The sequence below is a fragment of the Pseudonaja textilis genome, chromosome 1 (assembly GCF_049901715.1).
Source record: "Pseudonaja textilis isolate UNSWEBS1 chromosome 1, rPseTex1.2, whole genome shotgun sequence".
Classification (NCBI taxonomy): domain Eukaryota; kingdom Metazoa; phylum Chordata; class Lepidosauria; order Squamata; family Elapidae; genus Pseudonaja; species Pseudonaja textilis.
Window position 1 is genome coordinate 15,381,011 of NC_141990.1, and position 15,671 is coordinate 15,396,681.

Below are 15,671 nucleotides of genomic sequence, written 5' to 3' on the forward strand. Positions count from 1 at the left end.
AAATCTGAGCTTGCATCCCGTTTCTCCATCCAGTTGCAGCAGTGCCATTACTCACTCTCTCTCTCTCTTTTTGGAATAATAACTAGCTGGAATTTGCTTAAATGTGTTCTTAAACAGCAATAGTACTTAGACTTATATACCGCTTCATAGTGCTTTACAGTCCTCTCTAAGTGGCTTACAGAGTCAGCATATCACCCCCAACAATCTGTGTCCTCATTTTACTGACCTTGGAAGAATGGAAGGCTGAGCCAACCCTGAGCCCATCAGGATCGAACTCCAGATTGTGGGCAGAGTTAGCCTGCGATACTGCGTTCTAACCACTGCGCCACCATGGTCTTTTGAAGGTGCACTTGTAAGAAAATAATCTGTTGCAGAGTTACTTTGGGGTAACTTGATTCTTTTCCATGGAAGCAGGCAATAGCAAACCATTTCTGAAATCTTGCCAAGAAAACTGCAGGGAACTGGTCCAGGCATTCACAATGAAAACTGACTTAAAGGCGCACACAGACACACACACACAAAAACTTGCAGCCTGATATTATACAAGTATAGTCAGGACTGTATCTCATGTCCCTTCTTGGAATTTACTCTCAAATAAACATCCATCACAGGAAGATATAGGCTGTAACTATGACAGGGGTCTTCAAACATGACAGCTTTAAGACTTGTGGACTCCAAGAATTCCTCCTCCAATCATGTTAACTGAGGAACTCTGGGAGTTGAAGTCCACAAGTCTTTAACTTGCCAAGTTTGAAGACCCTTGAACTATGAGGTCATCTATAAGAACAAAGGTTCCACTGAGTTCTTTTGAATGAAAGCCAACTGGGTGACTTTGAGCCCGTTACACTTTCTTAGTCCAACCTACCTCACAGGGTTGTTGTAGGGGAAAAATGGAGGAAGGAGTATTATACATGTTCAACTACCTTTGGTTACTTATACAAAAATAAAGGAAGGATAAATATCTAATAAACAGGTAAATTTGGAGAGAGTGGTTTCTAAATTAATCATCCATTAATCTTGATGGTTGGCTGGGAGCTAAACATGCCTTTTTTTTCTCCTGATTTTTCTCTTCTAGGTGCAAATTTTTCAGCCTGACTGAGACGCCGGAAGACTACACGGTCATAGTGGATGAAGAAGGATTTTTAGGTGAGCTACTGCATTCCCATTCCGTTTATTGTGGTTAGCCAGCCCAGAAGATTATAATTTATATGATTAGGCTAAAACATAGAAAGAACGGTTTCTGGAATTGGGTATCTCTAGTTTAATAAAAATAAGGACTAGGGGTCACATGGTAGCAGTGTTCCCCTATTTAAGAGGCTGCCACAAAGAAAAAGGAGTCAAGCTATTCTCCAAAGCACCTGAAGGCAGGACAAGAAGCAATGGATGGAAACTAGTCAAGGAGAGAAGCAACGTAGAACTAAGGAGAAATTTCCTTGCCATTGGAACAGTTAATCAGTGGAGTAGCTTGCCTGTGAATGCTCATCTTAAGAACACTGGAGATTTTTAGGAAGAGATTGGACAATTTGTCTGAAATGTTATACAGTTTCCTGAACAGTGGGCTGGACTAGAAGGCCTCCAGGGTCCCTTCTAACTCTGTTATTCTGTTCTGTTTTTCTCCATTCCCTCTTCACCTCCAACTGATTCCCTTCAGTAGGTTTAACTGCCTTTTCAGTCCCAGCCAGCAGGTCAAAGGCAACAAAAATACATCGGAAGAGCATACCAATTTAAGCTCATTCCCCAAAACCTGGGCCATTTCAGTAGCCAACACATGCCATTAATGCAACTGTGGATGATTTAGGAAAACTCTTTTAACATTTTCAGAATTGTAGTATGAAAAATCATTAAGATAACTCTTTAAAGGAAGATTGCCCCACCCTTAATTCAGTCATTATTTGTTTGACAGAATCCTAATGGACAATGAGAGAGGATGGAATACAGGTAGTCCTTAACTAATGGCCACAACTGAGACCTCTGCCACTAAGTAATTCACTTGTTAAGTGAGCCATGTCTGATTTTGCAACCTTTTTGGCGTGGTCATTAAGCAAAGCATGGTTGTTAAGCAAATCCAACTTCCCCATTGACTTTGCTTGTCAGAAGCCATCTAGGAAGGCCAGAGATGGCAACCATCTAACCCAGGATGTTGCAGTTGTCATACATGCACGCCAGTTGCCAAGTGCCCAAATTGTGATCACAAGACCACAAGGATTCTGCGACAGTCATAAGCACAAGGACTGACCCTAAGTCCCTTTTTTTCCAGCCCTGTTGTAATCCTTTTTTAAAAAAAAAATTATTGGTTTTTAAGACAAACATAGACAAACAAAACATAAAAAACATCAAGCCATCTTCCATATATATACATACAGTGTGTCAGTTGGTTTACAAATTGTTTTGTGCTTCCATTTCATAGTCTTCAATTACAATTACATTGTATATATTCTCATATTTTCACTCAAATATTAAAATACATTAATATTGTTAATCATTTGACTATACTATTATTCATTCATGTTTTATGAAATAATCCATATTTTACTTAATTTGTTTTATGACAGTTCATATTATCATCTCAAATGTATCCTACTATCATTTTGTAGATATAATAAGAAAAAAATACATCTTTATATGTTCATTATTTTCTAAGAATCTACATATTTTATTACCATGTTTTATTGTCTAACCATTGATAGAATAGATCCCAAATTTTATAAAATTGTTTATCATCTTGTTCTCTGATTTCAAATGTCAATCTACTCATTTCAGCACATTCCAATATTTTCTTAATGATTTCCTCCTGTAATGGTATTTTCTCATTTTTCCAGTTTTTGGCAAATACAATCCTAGCTGCTGTCAATACATTTACAATCAGATATTTAAATCCTTTACTATATATTTCAGGCAAAATTGCCAACAAAAGTATATCTGGTTTCAAGTCTATATGCTTTTAGCCCTGTTGTAATTTCAAATGCTTGTTAAACCAATGGTCACAAATCAAGGACTGCTAGTGTAGTATTCTGGTGGGGAGCAAAGTAAGTTGGCTGGGTAAACAGTAGAGCATTTTGTTTCAAATCCCACTTATCAAGTCTGTCCTAGATGGGCTCAGACAAATCTAATCATCCTCATCAGTGAGAGTCACACTTGTCATGGATGCTGCTTCACTGATTAGATGGATAGGAGAGCCTAATTGTGATGTTGAGCTCAACAGGACAGATGAGATTGTTATTACTTACCAACCTCCTTGCTGTTTCATTATCTGAGCTGGACACCAGAACCAGGCTGGTAGCTTCCTAGACTTTTTAGTCTTGAGCAGAGGTGTCAAACTCAAGGCCCGGGGAGCTGGATTCGGCCCACGGAGTGCTTAGATCTGACCCGCGGGACCACCTTGGAAACAGCGAAAGACTGGCCGATGGTGCCTCTGCCAGTGAAAATGGAACTCGGGAGGGTCACATGTGGCCTTCTCAAGCTCCATTTTCACTGGCAGAGGGTTGCAGGAGGACGTCGCAGCTGAAAACGGAGCTTGGGAGCCCCTTTTCATTGGTAGAGCGCTCGGGCCACCACCTGCGCCCTGCACATGAGTGATGTCAAGCTGGCCATGCTCATCCTGGCCCCACAAGGTCAAACACAACCCTGATGTGGCCCTCAATGAAATTGAGTTTGACACCCCTGGTCTTGAGGAATTTCAACCTATCTTCTCTGGGCATGGAATCAGAAGTAGCTTGTGAGTTCAAGCCCCTTGTGGGAGCTAGGAACCTAATCCAGGACAGCAAGGGCTCCAGACATGTCGAATCTAGTTGTAATCTTAGGGCAATTATAGTGTGATCTGAAATTTGGGGAGAAGGTACTATTGTTCCCTTTTCATGGTCAGATTCGTCTCAGTATTAGACTTTTCTATGGCTGTACCCCCCACCTAAGGAAGGAAGGACCTGTTTAATTTGTCTACCCAAGAACCTGATGGATCTAGTTGGGTTTCAGAATGAGCCTTGAGGCTGTATCTGAAATCCTAGTTTATGGATTTGAATTAGACTTTGGTTGCTTGAAATGAATGGGTGACAATGACTTCAGTTAGATGGCCCTACATGGATTACTGCTGTTCACATATCCAGGAGAGTCTCCTCAATTTTAAACGAGCTCCAAGAGATAAAACAGCTGATGGTTCTTGGCGAAAAAGGAAGAGCAAACCCAACCAAACACCTTTGTTAAAAGATTTTTGGCTGATTATATGCCATCAGGTCAATCATACAGATAGATTATCTCCCAAGACAACCTGGCTCCAACCTCATTCTTCACATCTTCCAACAGGTCTTCATTACCACTATAAGGGAGCCTATCCACTTTGCTGCTGGTCTTCCTTTCTTCTATTTTCTTCCATTTTTCTAAGCATTACAGATTTCTCTAGAGAGCTGGGGCTGCAAACAATTTAACCAAAATACAGTATTTTGAGCCAGGTCATTTGTGCCTTGACTAAAAACTCTGGATTGATTTGTTCTATGGTACATTTGTTTGTTTTCTTTGCTAGGATGATCATTAGATGATAACAAAAAGTTCATTTATTATTATTAAGATTGATTGCACACCCTGCCAGATGTTTAGATTTGATTTGGCATTTTTATCTATCTACTAAGTCCTTCCCAAAAAGCAGATGTTGTCTGAAGATATTAAAGGTATCATGGCAGGATGTAAGCTGCCTTTTGTAATTAATTGATTAGGGTTTTGTCAGTGCCAATGGGTGTTCAAGTAGTATTCCAGATGCTTTGAGGTTGTACCCAAGGCACTTATTAATATTGGTACTATCTTTGCTTTCTTTTGTCACAGTCGTTCTCTTTTCATTTATGGGTCATTTAATTTTGTTATATTCTCCAGTTCTTTCTCTCCTATTCTTCTCTCTCCAAGTTCTGCCATGTCTGCTATCCAGACTTTATTGTCTTTATCAACAGTTGTTAAGTCTGGGTTGTTATGTGGCAGGTGCTTATCGGTTTGATTCTAAAGTCCTAGAGCATTTCAGATTCTTCATTTTGATTGCTTTCTCTATTTTGTGGTACCACCAGGTGTTGCTTGCAGGTATTTCTTGCATATATTCTAAAACAACATTGTTGCTACTTTGTCATGTTGTTGTGTGTAATCAGTCTGTGTAATCTCCTTGCAGCAGCTAACTAAGTGGTCTACTGTTTCTTCAGCTTATTTGAGGATTCTCATTGTATCTTTTATATTTCTGTATTTTATTTTGTAAGAGCCGTGCTGGCAAAGTGTTTAGAATGCAGTACTGCAGGCTACTTCTGCTGACTGCCAGCAGTTCAATTCTCATTGGCTCAAAGTTGACTCAGCCTTCCATTCTTTTGAGGTTGGTAAAATGAGGAACCAGATTGTTGGGAGCAATTTGCTGACTCTGTAAACTGCTTAGAGAGGGCTATAAAGCACTGTAAAGCTGCATATAAGTGTAAGTGCTTTGCTATTGCTATTTATTCAGTCTCTTTCCTGCCACCTAGTGAATATTCAGATGAATGGTCAGAACAGACTACTCACAATAGGTGGTTTGCTTATTTGTGGATGAGTTTGTTGCACAGACATAGCTTGTGTAATTTCTTTAGGATCTGGGGGGGAATGTTATGCAAATAAAGCTTATAGCAGAGCTTCTCAAACACTTAATCAAAAGGAATCAAGAATTACTTTGCAACATAAATAAACTATGGCTGCTATGGGTTCACATATTGTTCTAAACCAGTGGGTTTGGTTTTCTATGCCCTGTGAACCTTGCCCTTGTAAACCATAGCTCGGAGCTTAACATTTTGCCCAGCTCTAGCTGTGAGAAATACAATAATTATAGTGTTCCTGATATTATGATATTTTATGATATTACTATCATAATATTACTCAGGACATCGATATTGTAAAGATGTTAGTTTTAAACTTTCTATTTCAAAATCGTACATGGTGTAGTCTTCGAAGGAGGTCTGCCATATTGTGTAGCTTTTAATGAAGTAGAAATAGCCAAGAAGGATGTAGGTCACTGCTTCTCAATCTTGGCAAGTTTGAGATGGGTGGACTTCAACACCCAGAATTCCCCAGCCAGCAATAGCTCATTGAGTCTCTTTCCCCTTATAAGTGGCAAAATTAGGAGACCTTCAAGGATGAAGGCTAGAAACTTAGAAATCCAGAGACAAACTCTTCTGCTAATAATATCTTTTTGTGTATAGTCAGAGAAAAAGCTTCATGTACTGGAGCATATGAAATGGATGGCTACTACTGTTTCTGATTAGAATCAAGCTACATTTAGCAAATGAGAGGAAATAGATTTTTTTTTCTTTTCTATTTATGAATGTCAGAGAGAAATTATGTGGCAAATTCTTTAAACTAATGGCCTGAGAAATGCTTGGCTAGAGCTATTTTCTACCCCTCTTCTAATTGCATCTTAAACATTAATAGCCTCAGCAGCCAAAAAGTCACCCTCACGCAAGTGTCACACCTCGCTTGGAGCAATTTATTTCCTGAGATAATGAACTGGATCAGGAGAAATTGGAGGAAGAGGAAGAGGTGGTGCTAATCAGTTGGCCATCCTGTAGAAACGAATCTGCTGAGCTTATAAGAAAATATATGGAAAAAGTTTAGAGAAAACATTCTTGTCTACCTTCAAATGAGGCTGGATTTGCTGCAAGACATCTATATGTTCATCCTTTTTGATACTTCTCTGTTCTCTTCCCAGTATGGTCTCTGGTGATTTAATAGGTGACAGAACTCTGTGGAGGTCATGGTTGTCCCAAAAGTGCTTTTTCAAAAAGCAAGTGGACTTTCTTTGGGTTTTTTTTGAAAACATTTTGCTTCTCATCCAAGAAGCGTCTTCAGTTCTGAAGCTTCTTGGATGAGAAGGGGAACATCTTCAAGGAAAAACGAAGTCCAGTTGCCTTTTGAAAAAGCATTTTTGGGTCAATAGATGATAGTTCCAAGCCTGCTCTGGAAAGCGAAGCCAGGTCCATTTGGTTTGATTCAGGACCATCAAGTATTCCAGAACTGTAGACTAAAATAATGACTAAAACTCCACAGAAGAAGACAATGCCAAGCCATTCCCATACTGTTACCAAGAAAAGTACATGAAAATATCTCTGAAGACATTAAGAGTTAAGTTCAATTCCAAGGGGATTACTAAAGTACTTTATAATTTAATTTTCAGCTGAAATCAAAAGACTTTAAATGTACCTCCTCCACTGCTTTTTTTCACATCTCTGTTCTTTGTCAAAAGAACACTGAACAGCGAGGAAGGAGTTAGAAGCAGAAATTGGACTTTAAAGAAACAACGTAGAGTATTTATGTATTCAAACTTAGATGTTGGAGAAGCCTCCAGAAAATATTGTGGATGCCCAAGAAAACAACAAATGACTCATAGAAGAAATCAACGTCTTAGAATTTTTATTTGAGGCATAAATGACTAAGCTCGGGTTATTATATTTAAACTCGGGTTATTAAATTTAAGCTCAGGTTATATTTTGTATACATTATAAAAAAAAACCCAGCTTTCTTGAAAATTCCACAATGCTGAAAAACGTGGAAGGAAAGAGAAAAAACGAGAACAATCAGCAACAAGATGGATAGATTCAATTTACCCTGGCAATGGGGATGGACCATTGAAAGACCTGAAAGTTTATCCCGGACAAAAGCCTACCTATGTGGTTGGTAAGAGCGGACACCAACTTGATGGGACAATCAATAAATCAGTGGTGGCTTTCATCACATTTTATGGTGAAGGCCATAGATTAGATTAACTTTTATCCATCCAAGCATTCTCTAGGTTTGTTGGAACTGCAGTTCCAAGGATTCTCAGCTATTGCTGTCTTTAACACATCGATCGCATAACAGATTAGTGAAGGTTAAATTAAGTCCCATGTACCCTGTATTGCAGAATCTTAGACTTAATTAAAAAAAAAAGAATCTACTTAGATTCATGAGAAGTATTTGCTAGATCAAGGCAAAATAGCTGTAATTATTATTTTTAATTAAAACACTGTTTAAAAATGAGGGGAGGGGGGTATATAATTTTCAAGTCCCAGCAGTTTTCTTGGCAAGATTTTTTCAAAAACAGTTTTTCCTTGCCTTCTCCCTGGGGCTGACAGAGAGAGGGGGGAGAAAGAGAAAGGAAAAAAAAAACTAGAAAAAGGTCACCCAGTTTCCTTTAAGCCTAAAATGGGAATAGAACCTCCAGTCTCCTATTTCTAGCCTGGTGCCTTAATCACTACACCAGAGCGGCTCTCTAGACATTCATTAGTCAATACAAAATAAGTAGTTTTTCGTGGGGTTTGTAATAAGCAACCTGTTTACCAAATCTGAGATATCAAGCAGTTCTGGAATAGGAGTATGTGAGGAAATGTTTTAATGGACATTCCTCCTTCATATGAAGTCTTGGAAGCTGTAGTGCTACGAGTATAGGTAGGCCTCAGTTTATGACCACAATTGAGCCCCAAATTTCTGTTGCTAAGTGAGAAAGTTGTTCAGTGAGTTTTGCCCCATTTTATCACCTTTCTTGCCACAGGTGTTAAGTTGAATCACTGCAGTTGTTAAATTAGGAACACAGTTGTTAAGGGACTCTGAATCCCCCGTTGACTTTGCTTGTCAGAAGGTCACAAAATGTGATCACAGGATCCTGCGACACTGCAACCAGAGGTGGTATTCAGCAGGTTCTGACCAGTGCTGGAGAACCGGTAGCAGAAATTTTGAGTAGTTCGGAGAACCAACAAATCCCACCTCTGACTGGCCTTGCCTCCATCTATTCTCTGCCTCCCAAGTTCCAGCTGATCGGCTGGGTTTTCTTTTGTTGCCCTGCACAGGAGAACGGAGCTGGAAAGCAGGTTAGTGGGGTGGGGAGGGAATGGAAACTTTGCAGTATCTTTCCCCTGCCACACCTACCAAGCCACCCCCACAGAACCGGTACTAAAAAAAATTAATCCCACCGCTGACTGCAACCGTCATAAATACAAGTCAGTTGCCAAGTGTCTGAATTTTGATCACATCATCATGGCATCAGTCATAAGTGAAAAATGGTCATGTCACTTTTTCAGTGCTGTTGTAACTTCAAATGGTCATTAAATGAATTGTGGTAGGACAAGGACTACCTGTATATCTTCTCATGAAAACTTGTTAAATATGTCAGAGGCTGGGCCTGAGTACAGGTCATCCTTGACTTACAAAAATTTGTTTACTAACCATTCGAAGTTACAACAGCTCTGAAAAGTGTGATTTTTCACACTTACAATCGTTGTAGCATCCCCGTGCTCACATGATCAAAATTCAGATGCTTGGCAACTGACTCACATTTATGACGGTTGCAGTGTCCCAGGGTCACCTTTTGCAACCTTCTCATAAGCAAAGTCAATGGGAAAGCCAGATTCATTTAATAAATGTGTGACTAACTTAACAATTGAAAAAATTTACTTAACAGCAGTGGCAAGAAAATTTTTTAAATGGGGCAAAATTCACTTAACAACTGTCTCGCTTAGAAATAGAAATGTTGGGTTCAATTGTGATTGTAAGGACTACCTGTATTGAGAAGTTTCAGTGTTTAGTGTCCTTTTAACAATGCATTTTTCTCACTGGAGCTGGGAACTGTGGTTAATCATTCAGACATTTCATGGTTTGCAAAGGAGTGGCTGATGAATAGCATGTCTTTGTAATCTCTCTGCCTTTCAGGTAGTAGGTTCTTTTTTTTTAAAGTCAATTATATATATTAACTATTGAGGTACCATACTACCATAAAATCCTGCTGAAGAATTTGCTCAGAGCACTCAAAAAGGAGATATGTCTGATCTGCTACCACGATAAGTTTTTTGTTGGCTTTGACTCAACTTGCCCTAGGCCAGGAGCTGTGAGAAGCCTATAGCTGATTTTTAAAGTCTTTGTCCCCAAAACCTTGTCTACTAAAGTAGGGGGTATCTGCTTTTCTCTGGCTCAGATTTAGAAGGGCCTTTGTAAAGTTCGGTGTAAAATAAGAAAGGCAGGACAAAAATGTAGTGGAAGACAAAAACTAAATTTGATTTTATTTTAAGTGAAGTGTAGTTAATTGTAATAAATAGATTCATTTTCCAAGCATTTACAGTAATACATTCCACTTGTGTCACTTTGAGACCTAGGGGACTGGAGTCTAAAGCATATGAAGAATGGTTACAGGAACTGGGCACGGCTAGCCTAATGAAGAGAAGGGCCAGAGGAGACATGACAGCAGTGTTCCAATATTTGAGGGGCTGCTGCAGACAGGAAGGGGTAAAGCTATTTTCCAAAGCACCCAAAGGCCAGACAAGGAGTAATGGATGGAGACTGATCAAGGAGAGGTTCAACCTAGAAATAAGGAGAAATTTTCTGACAGTAAAAACAATCAACCCATGGAACAGAAGTTGCCTTCGGAAGTTGTGGGAGCTCCATCACTGGAGGCTTTCAAGAAGAGATTGGACTGCCATTTGTTAGAAATGGTGTAGGGTCTGCTGCTTGGGCGGGGGGGTTGGACTAGATGACCTACAAGATCCCTTCCAACTCTTTTAATCTGAGATGACAATTTGGAATCAATTTTTAGAAGAGACAGATCCAAATTTTACTAGGGAAGGATGCTATTCTGTAGTGGCCCCTTCGTACAGCATGCTGCTCAAATAAGTTCAGATATATGTGAGGAAAGAAGGATGTTTTTAGTATTTACAGGTAATTCTCAACTTACAACCATTCGAAAAAGGTGATTTATGACCATTTTCACACTTACGACCGTTGCAGCATCCTCATGATAATACAATCAAAATTCAGACGCTTGACAACAAGCATGAATTTATGATGATTGCAGTGTCCTGGGGTCATGTGATTGACATATGCGACTGTCTGACAACCAAGTCAAAGGGGAACCCAGAGTCACTTAATTGTGTTAGTAACTTAACAGCTGCAATGATTCACTTAACAACTGTGGCAAGAAACATTGCAAAATGTGTGGGGGGAACCACTTAACAACTGTCTCGCTTAGCAACAGAAATATTGGGTTAAATTGTCATAAGTCGAGGACTTACCTGTACTGTACAAAATAATAATTGGTCTCCATTCGTACTGGAGTATGATTGTGATAGCAACTGGTTCAGCATCTGTTGCGGGTCATGAATTTGTTGTATAGGTTAGTCTTATCCTGATGAAATTAGTTAAGCCTTTAAGGAAATGGCCTACAATTTAAAGGGATGAAAAGTCACATTTATTTATAGAGCAGATGGCGGTCCCAAAGCAGGTTTCAATCCAGGGAATTGTAATGCAAAATGAAAACATATTTTCTTCTTCCTCTTCTTCCTTTCCTTGTGTCCACAAACACTGGTGCTCAGGGCCAGCGACTTTCAGGTGCCCTTAATATGCAGAAATCACATTTGGGTCAGATTCTATTTCTCTCGGTCTTCTGTTTAAATTGAAACCTCCAACCTAATTACAGATTAACAGAGTTGGAAGAGACCTTGCAGGTCATCTAGTCCAACCCCCTGCCCAAACAGGAGACCCTACACCATTTCTGACAGATGGGAGTCCAATCTCTTCTTGAAAGCCTCCAGTGATGAAGCTCCCACAACTTCAGAAGGCAACTTCTGTTCCGTTGGTTGGTTGTTCTCACTGTCAGAAAATTTCTCCTTATTTCTAGGTTGAATCTATCCTTGTTCAGCTTCCATCTATTATTCCTTGTCTGGCTTTCAGGTGCTTTGGAAACTAGCTTGACCCCTTCCTCTCTGTGGCAGCCCCTCAAATATTGGAACACTGCTATCATGTCTCCCCTGGTCCTTCTCTTCACTAGATTAGCCAAGCCCAGTTCCTGTAACCATTCGTCATGTTTTAGTTTCCAATCCCCTAATCATCCTGGTTGCTCTTCTCTGCACTCTTTCTAGAGTCTCAACATCTTTTTTATAATGTGGTGACCAAAACTGGATGCAGTATTCTAGGTGTGGTCTTACTAAGACTTTATAGAGTAGTATTAGTACCTCACTTGATCTTGATTATTTCTCTCTGTTAATGCAGTTTAGGATTGCATTGGCTTTTTTGGCTCCCGCTACACACTGCTGGCTCATATTTAGTTGGTTATGCACTAAGACTCCAAGATCCCTCTGAAAATAACTGGCCTGCAATGGGATGGGGGATGAGCCACCCTTCTTTCTTCTGCCGCTACTGATTCATTTTCAGAAATATATGTTTACTATGGCTACAAAGAGAAATCTAAACGATATGTAGAAGTTTGGGGGGGGGAATTGGATTGTCGTCTTTTAATCATGGACTCCTGGGTTCTCTTCTTGCAATCTAGTATTACTTATTCATTTCCCTAATTAGATACACAACTGCAATATACTGGGCAATCTAACATCAGTTAATCTTCAAGCTTCCAATAAATATAATTATGAATACGGCAATCGAGGAATCGCACCATTCCCAAGAGGGGGAAAAGCTTCAAAATAAACCACAGACTTGTTCTGCTTTGAAGTTCCATCTCCATTTGTCTCTTCCAAGTCAGACCAAATGAGAATCAGAGATGAGCGATAGTGGAATAATTCTTTGAAAGCTGACCCTGAGGAGGTTTTGTTCTTGGTTATAACTAGATCAGATTAATTAAGAATCCTTTGCGTTGCACTTGAGCTTTGCTGTTTCCAAAAGCATTTCATCGATGGTCTTATAAAATGGCAAGTGCTAGATTGTTCACAAGATGGCTGCCCAGCCAGTCATGAGATATCCATATTTTGGGCTAGTGCGGTATGATGATTAGCATTCAGGGTTCAGTCTACTGTCAGCTGTGAAGCTTGGTGGATGTTTCTGCTTGGCACTTTGTCTCAATCCATCCTATATAACAGGAGGTAACCCATGTAGTCCTCTTAAAGCTCTTAGACTGGATATTGATATAAGACAGGAATACTCCTTGTCTTACAGTCATTAGTTTAGCAACTGTTCAAAGTTTCTATGGCAGTGAAAAAAAGTGACTTATGACTGATCCTCACAGAGATAACTTATGACTGTCACAATATCCCCACAGTCACATGATCAAAATTTGAGCACATGGCAACGGGCCTGTATTTACGATGGTTGCAATCATTCCAGTTGGCTTCCGACAAGCAAATCCAATGGGGCAATCCAAATTTGATTAACGACCCTGGGATTCACTTAATAAATGTAGTGATTCACTTAAAAACCGTGGCAGAACCGCCTTGCTTACCCTCCAAAATTCTGGTCCCAATTGCAGTCATAAGTCAAGGCCTACCTACATACGTACTGGCTTCATTCCTATTTAATTGTTATCTCACAGGCTCCGTCTAACCTCTGGATCATATTTAATCACCCCAATCTTTTTTTTTAGGGAGACAAGTGGAGTTCCAAAGCTGGCTTGTAGATTCCCAAGGTTTTCATTTTCTCTTTGCAGGGATCAGAAGCATTCATGCATGATCGTTCTTAAAAGCTCCTGCTGCTTTGCAGCATATCAGATTCCAAGTTAATTTCACTGTTAATTTTTTTTTTTAAAAAAAAAGCTTAAAGTCAGAGGGAACAGAGAAGCAGATGGCAGCCCAGGGAGATATCTAAAATCACATTGGCATGCAAGGGCGCCACGACCTTCGGGAATCTTTGAGGGATCACGACCGAATTTAACATTGAGCAACATTAATATCACCCAAGGATGGATCTTGAGATGTTTTCTGATTTTTTTAATAGCAATCTTGAGGAGAGGAGACTGCAAAAAGATCTTCTTTCTGTCACTTCCTTTTTCCTGGAACCAAGTTAGCCGAGAAAGACAAAGGTGTTTTATGCTGCTATAGAACAGGCTGCAAGCTTGCTCTATTTTGGGTCTTCCTAAAGTGCTTTTCCTAAAGTTAACATCCTCTACCCAGGATCAAGCTGCAGCTCTTACAATATCTGCCTTAACTTCTGTATCCCTGCAGAACTGTGAAATATATGCTTCCTTGAAGTCTAGTAGAGATTCTCAGTCATCCAAGTCATGTTTGTCCCAAAGGTGCTTTTTCAGGAGGCCTTTCATGTTTTTTCTTTTGAAGACATTTTGCTTCTCATCCAAGAAGCTTCTTCAGCTCTGACAGGATAGTGGGGAATGGAAGGATTTATATTCCTTGCAGACAGTTGGTCATTTGCATCCTTTTATAGGGTTGTTGAAGCATTTGGAGGTTTATCTGTGTCCTCAGGGTCACCTGAGTAAGTGCTCCTGTATAGCTTTCAGCTATACAATTTGGGATGAACACCCTTTGAATGGTCTGGGAGGAGGAATGGATTTCCAGAGGAAAAATTGTAGACTACAGCAACCAGGAGCACTTTTAATTTTGTTTTCGTTTCTTGTCCCCTCTTTTCCATGGGAAAGACATCAAGAGGGACATTCAATTGTCTACTAATTTACACCACTGACTACCACCATAAGTTGTAAATGCTCCAATCCTGGAAGTTTTTAAGAAAAGATTGGATAACCACTTAAGTGGTGTAGGGTTTCCAGCCTAAGCAGGGCGTTGGACTAGAAGACCTCCAAGGTCCATTCCATCTCTGTTATTCTGTTCTGTTCTGTTCTGTTCTGTTCTACTCTACTCTACTCTACTCTACTCTACTCTACTCTACTCTACTCTACTCTACTCTACTCTACTCTACACTACTCTACTCTATTCTATTCTATTCAGTGTTACCATGGGAATCCACCACCTTACTTCATATCATTCAGTGGGATTATTAACATCATGGAAGGTTTCCAGCAGATCAATATTCCCATGGAATATTGATGGATAGGAGGGAATACAGGCAGTCCTTGACTTACAACAGTTCACTTAGGGACCATTCAAAGTTGCAACGGCACTTTAAAAAGGTGATTTAGTACCATTTTTCACATTTACGACCTTCATAACATCCCCATGATCATGTGATCAAAATTCAGATGCTTGGTTCATTCTTATGACCGTTGCTATGTCCCAAGGACATGGGATCATCTTTTGCGACTTTCTGACAAGCAAAGTCAACAGGGAAGCCAGGTTCATCGAACAACCAGATTACTAACTTATCAACTGAAGTGAGTCACTCAATATCTGAGGCAAGAAAAGTCATAAAATGGGGCAAAACCCATTTAAAATGTCTTGCTTAACAACAGAAATCTTGGGATCAATTGTGATCATAAGTCGAGGACTACCTGTAGTTCTGCACTAACAGAGCTCTGAGTCACCAGCCTCCCTCTAGTTTTTCCTCCATGTAAACTGAGCACATAGGAAGCCTTAATGAGTTTTCCAGTGGAAGTGGGCAATTGGCACCAGGTCTGATGAATAGAATAGAATAGAATTCTTTATTGGCCAAGTGTGATTGGACACACAAGGAGTTTGTCTTGGTGCAAATGCTCTCAATGTACATAAAAGAAAATATACATTCATCAACAGTCGAGAATCATAAGGTACAACACTTAATGATAGTCGTAGGGTACAATCAACAATCAAATCATACTGGGAAACAGTCAATATAAATCCTAAGGATACAAGCAACAAAGTTACAGTCATAAGTGGGAGGGGATGGGTGATAAGGAGTGATGAGAAGATTAATAGTAATAGTAGTGCAGACTTAGTAAATAGTTGGACAGTGTTGAGGGAATTATTTGTTTAGCAGAATGATGGCGTTTGGGGGAAAAACTGTCCTTGTGTCTTAATGTTCTGGTGTGCAGTGCTCTATAGCGTTGTTTTGAGGGT

At 39.7% G+C, this 15,671-nt stretch overlaps 1 protein-coding gene across 1 annotated transcript in view; it reads left to right on the forward strand.

Moving 5' to 3' along the window:
• The window catches only part of CASTOR2 (cytosolic arginine sensor for mTORC1 subunit 2), a 94,753-nt gene that overhangs the window by 32,909 nt on the left and 46,173 nt on the right, over nucleotides 1-15,671 (forward strand). The window contains exon 2 of the mRNA XM_026708525.2: nucleotides 1,076-1,146. Within this exon, the coding sequence (XP_026564310.1) occupies nucleotides 1,076-1,146 (71 nt within the window). The remainder of the gene's footprint in view (nucleotides 1-1,075; nucleotides 1,147-15,671) is intronic.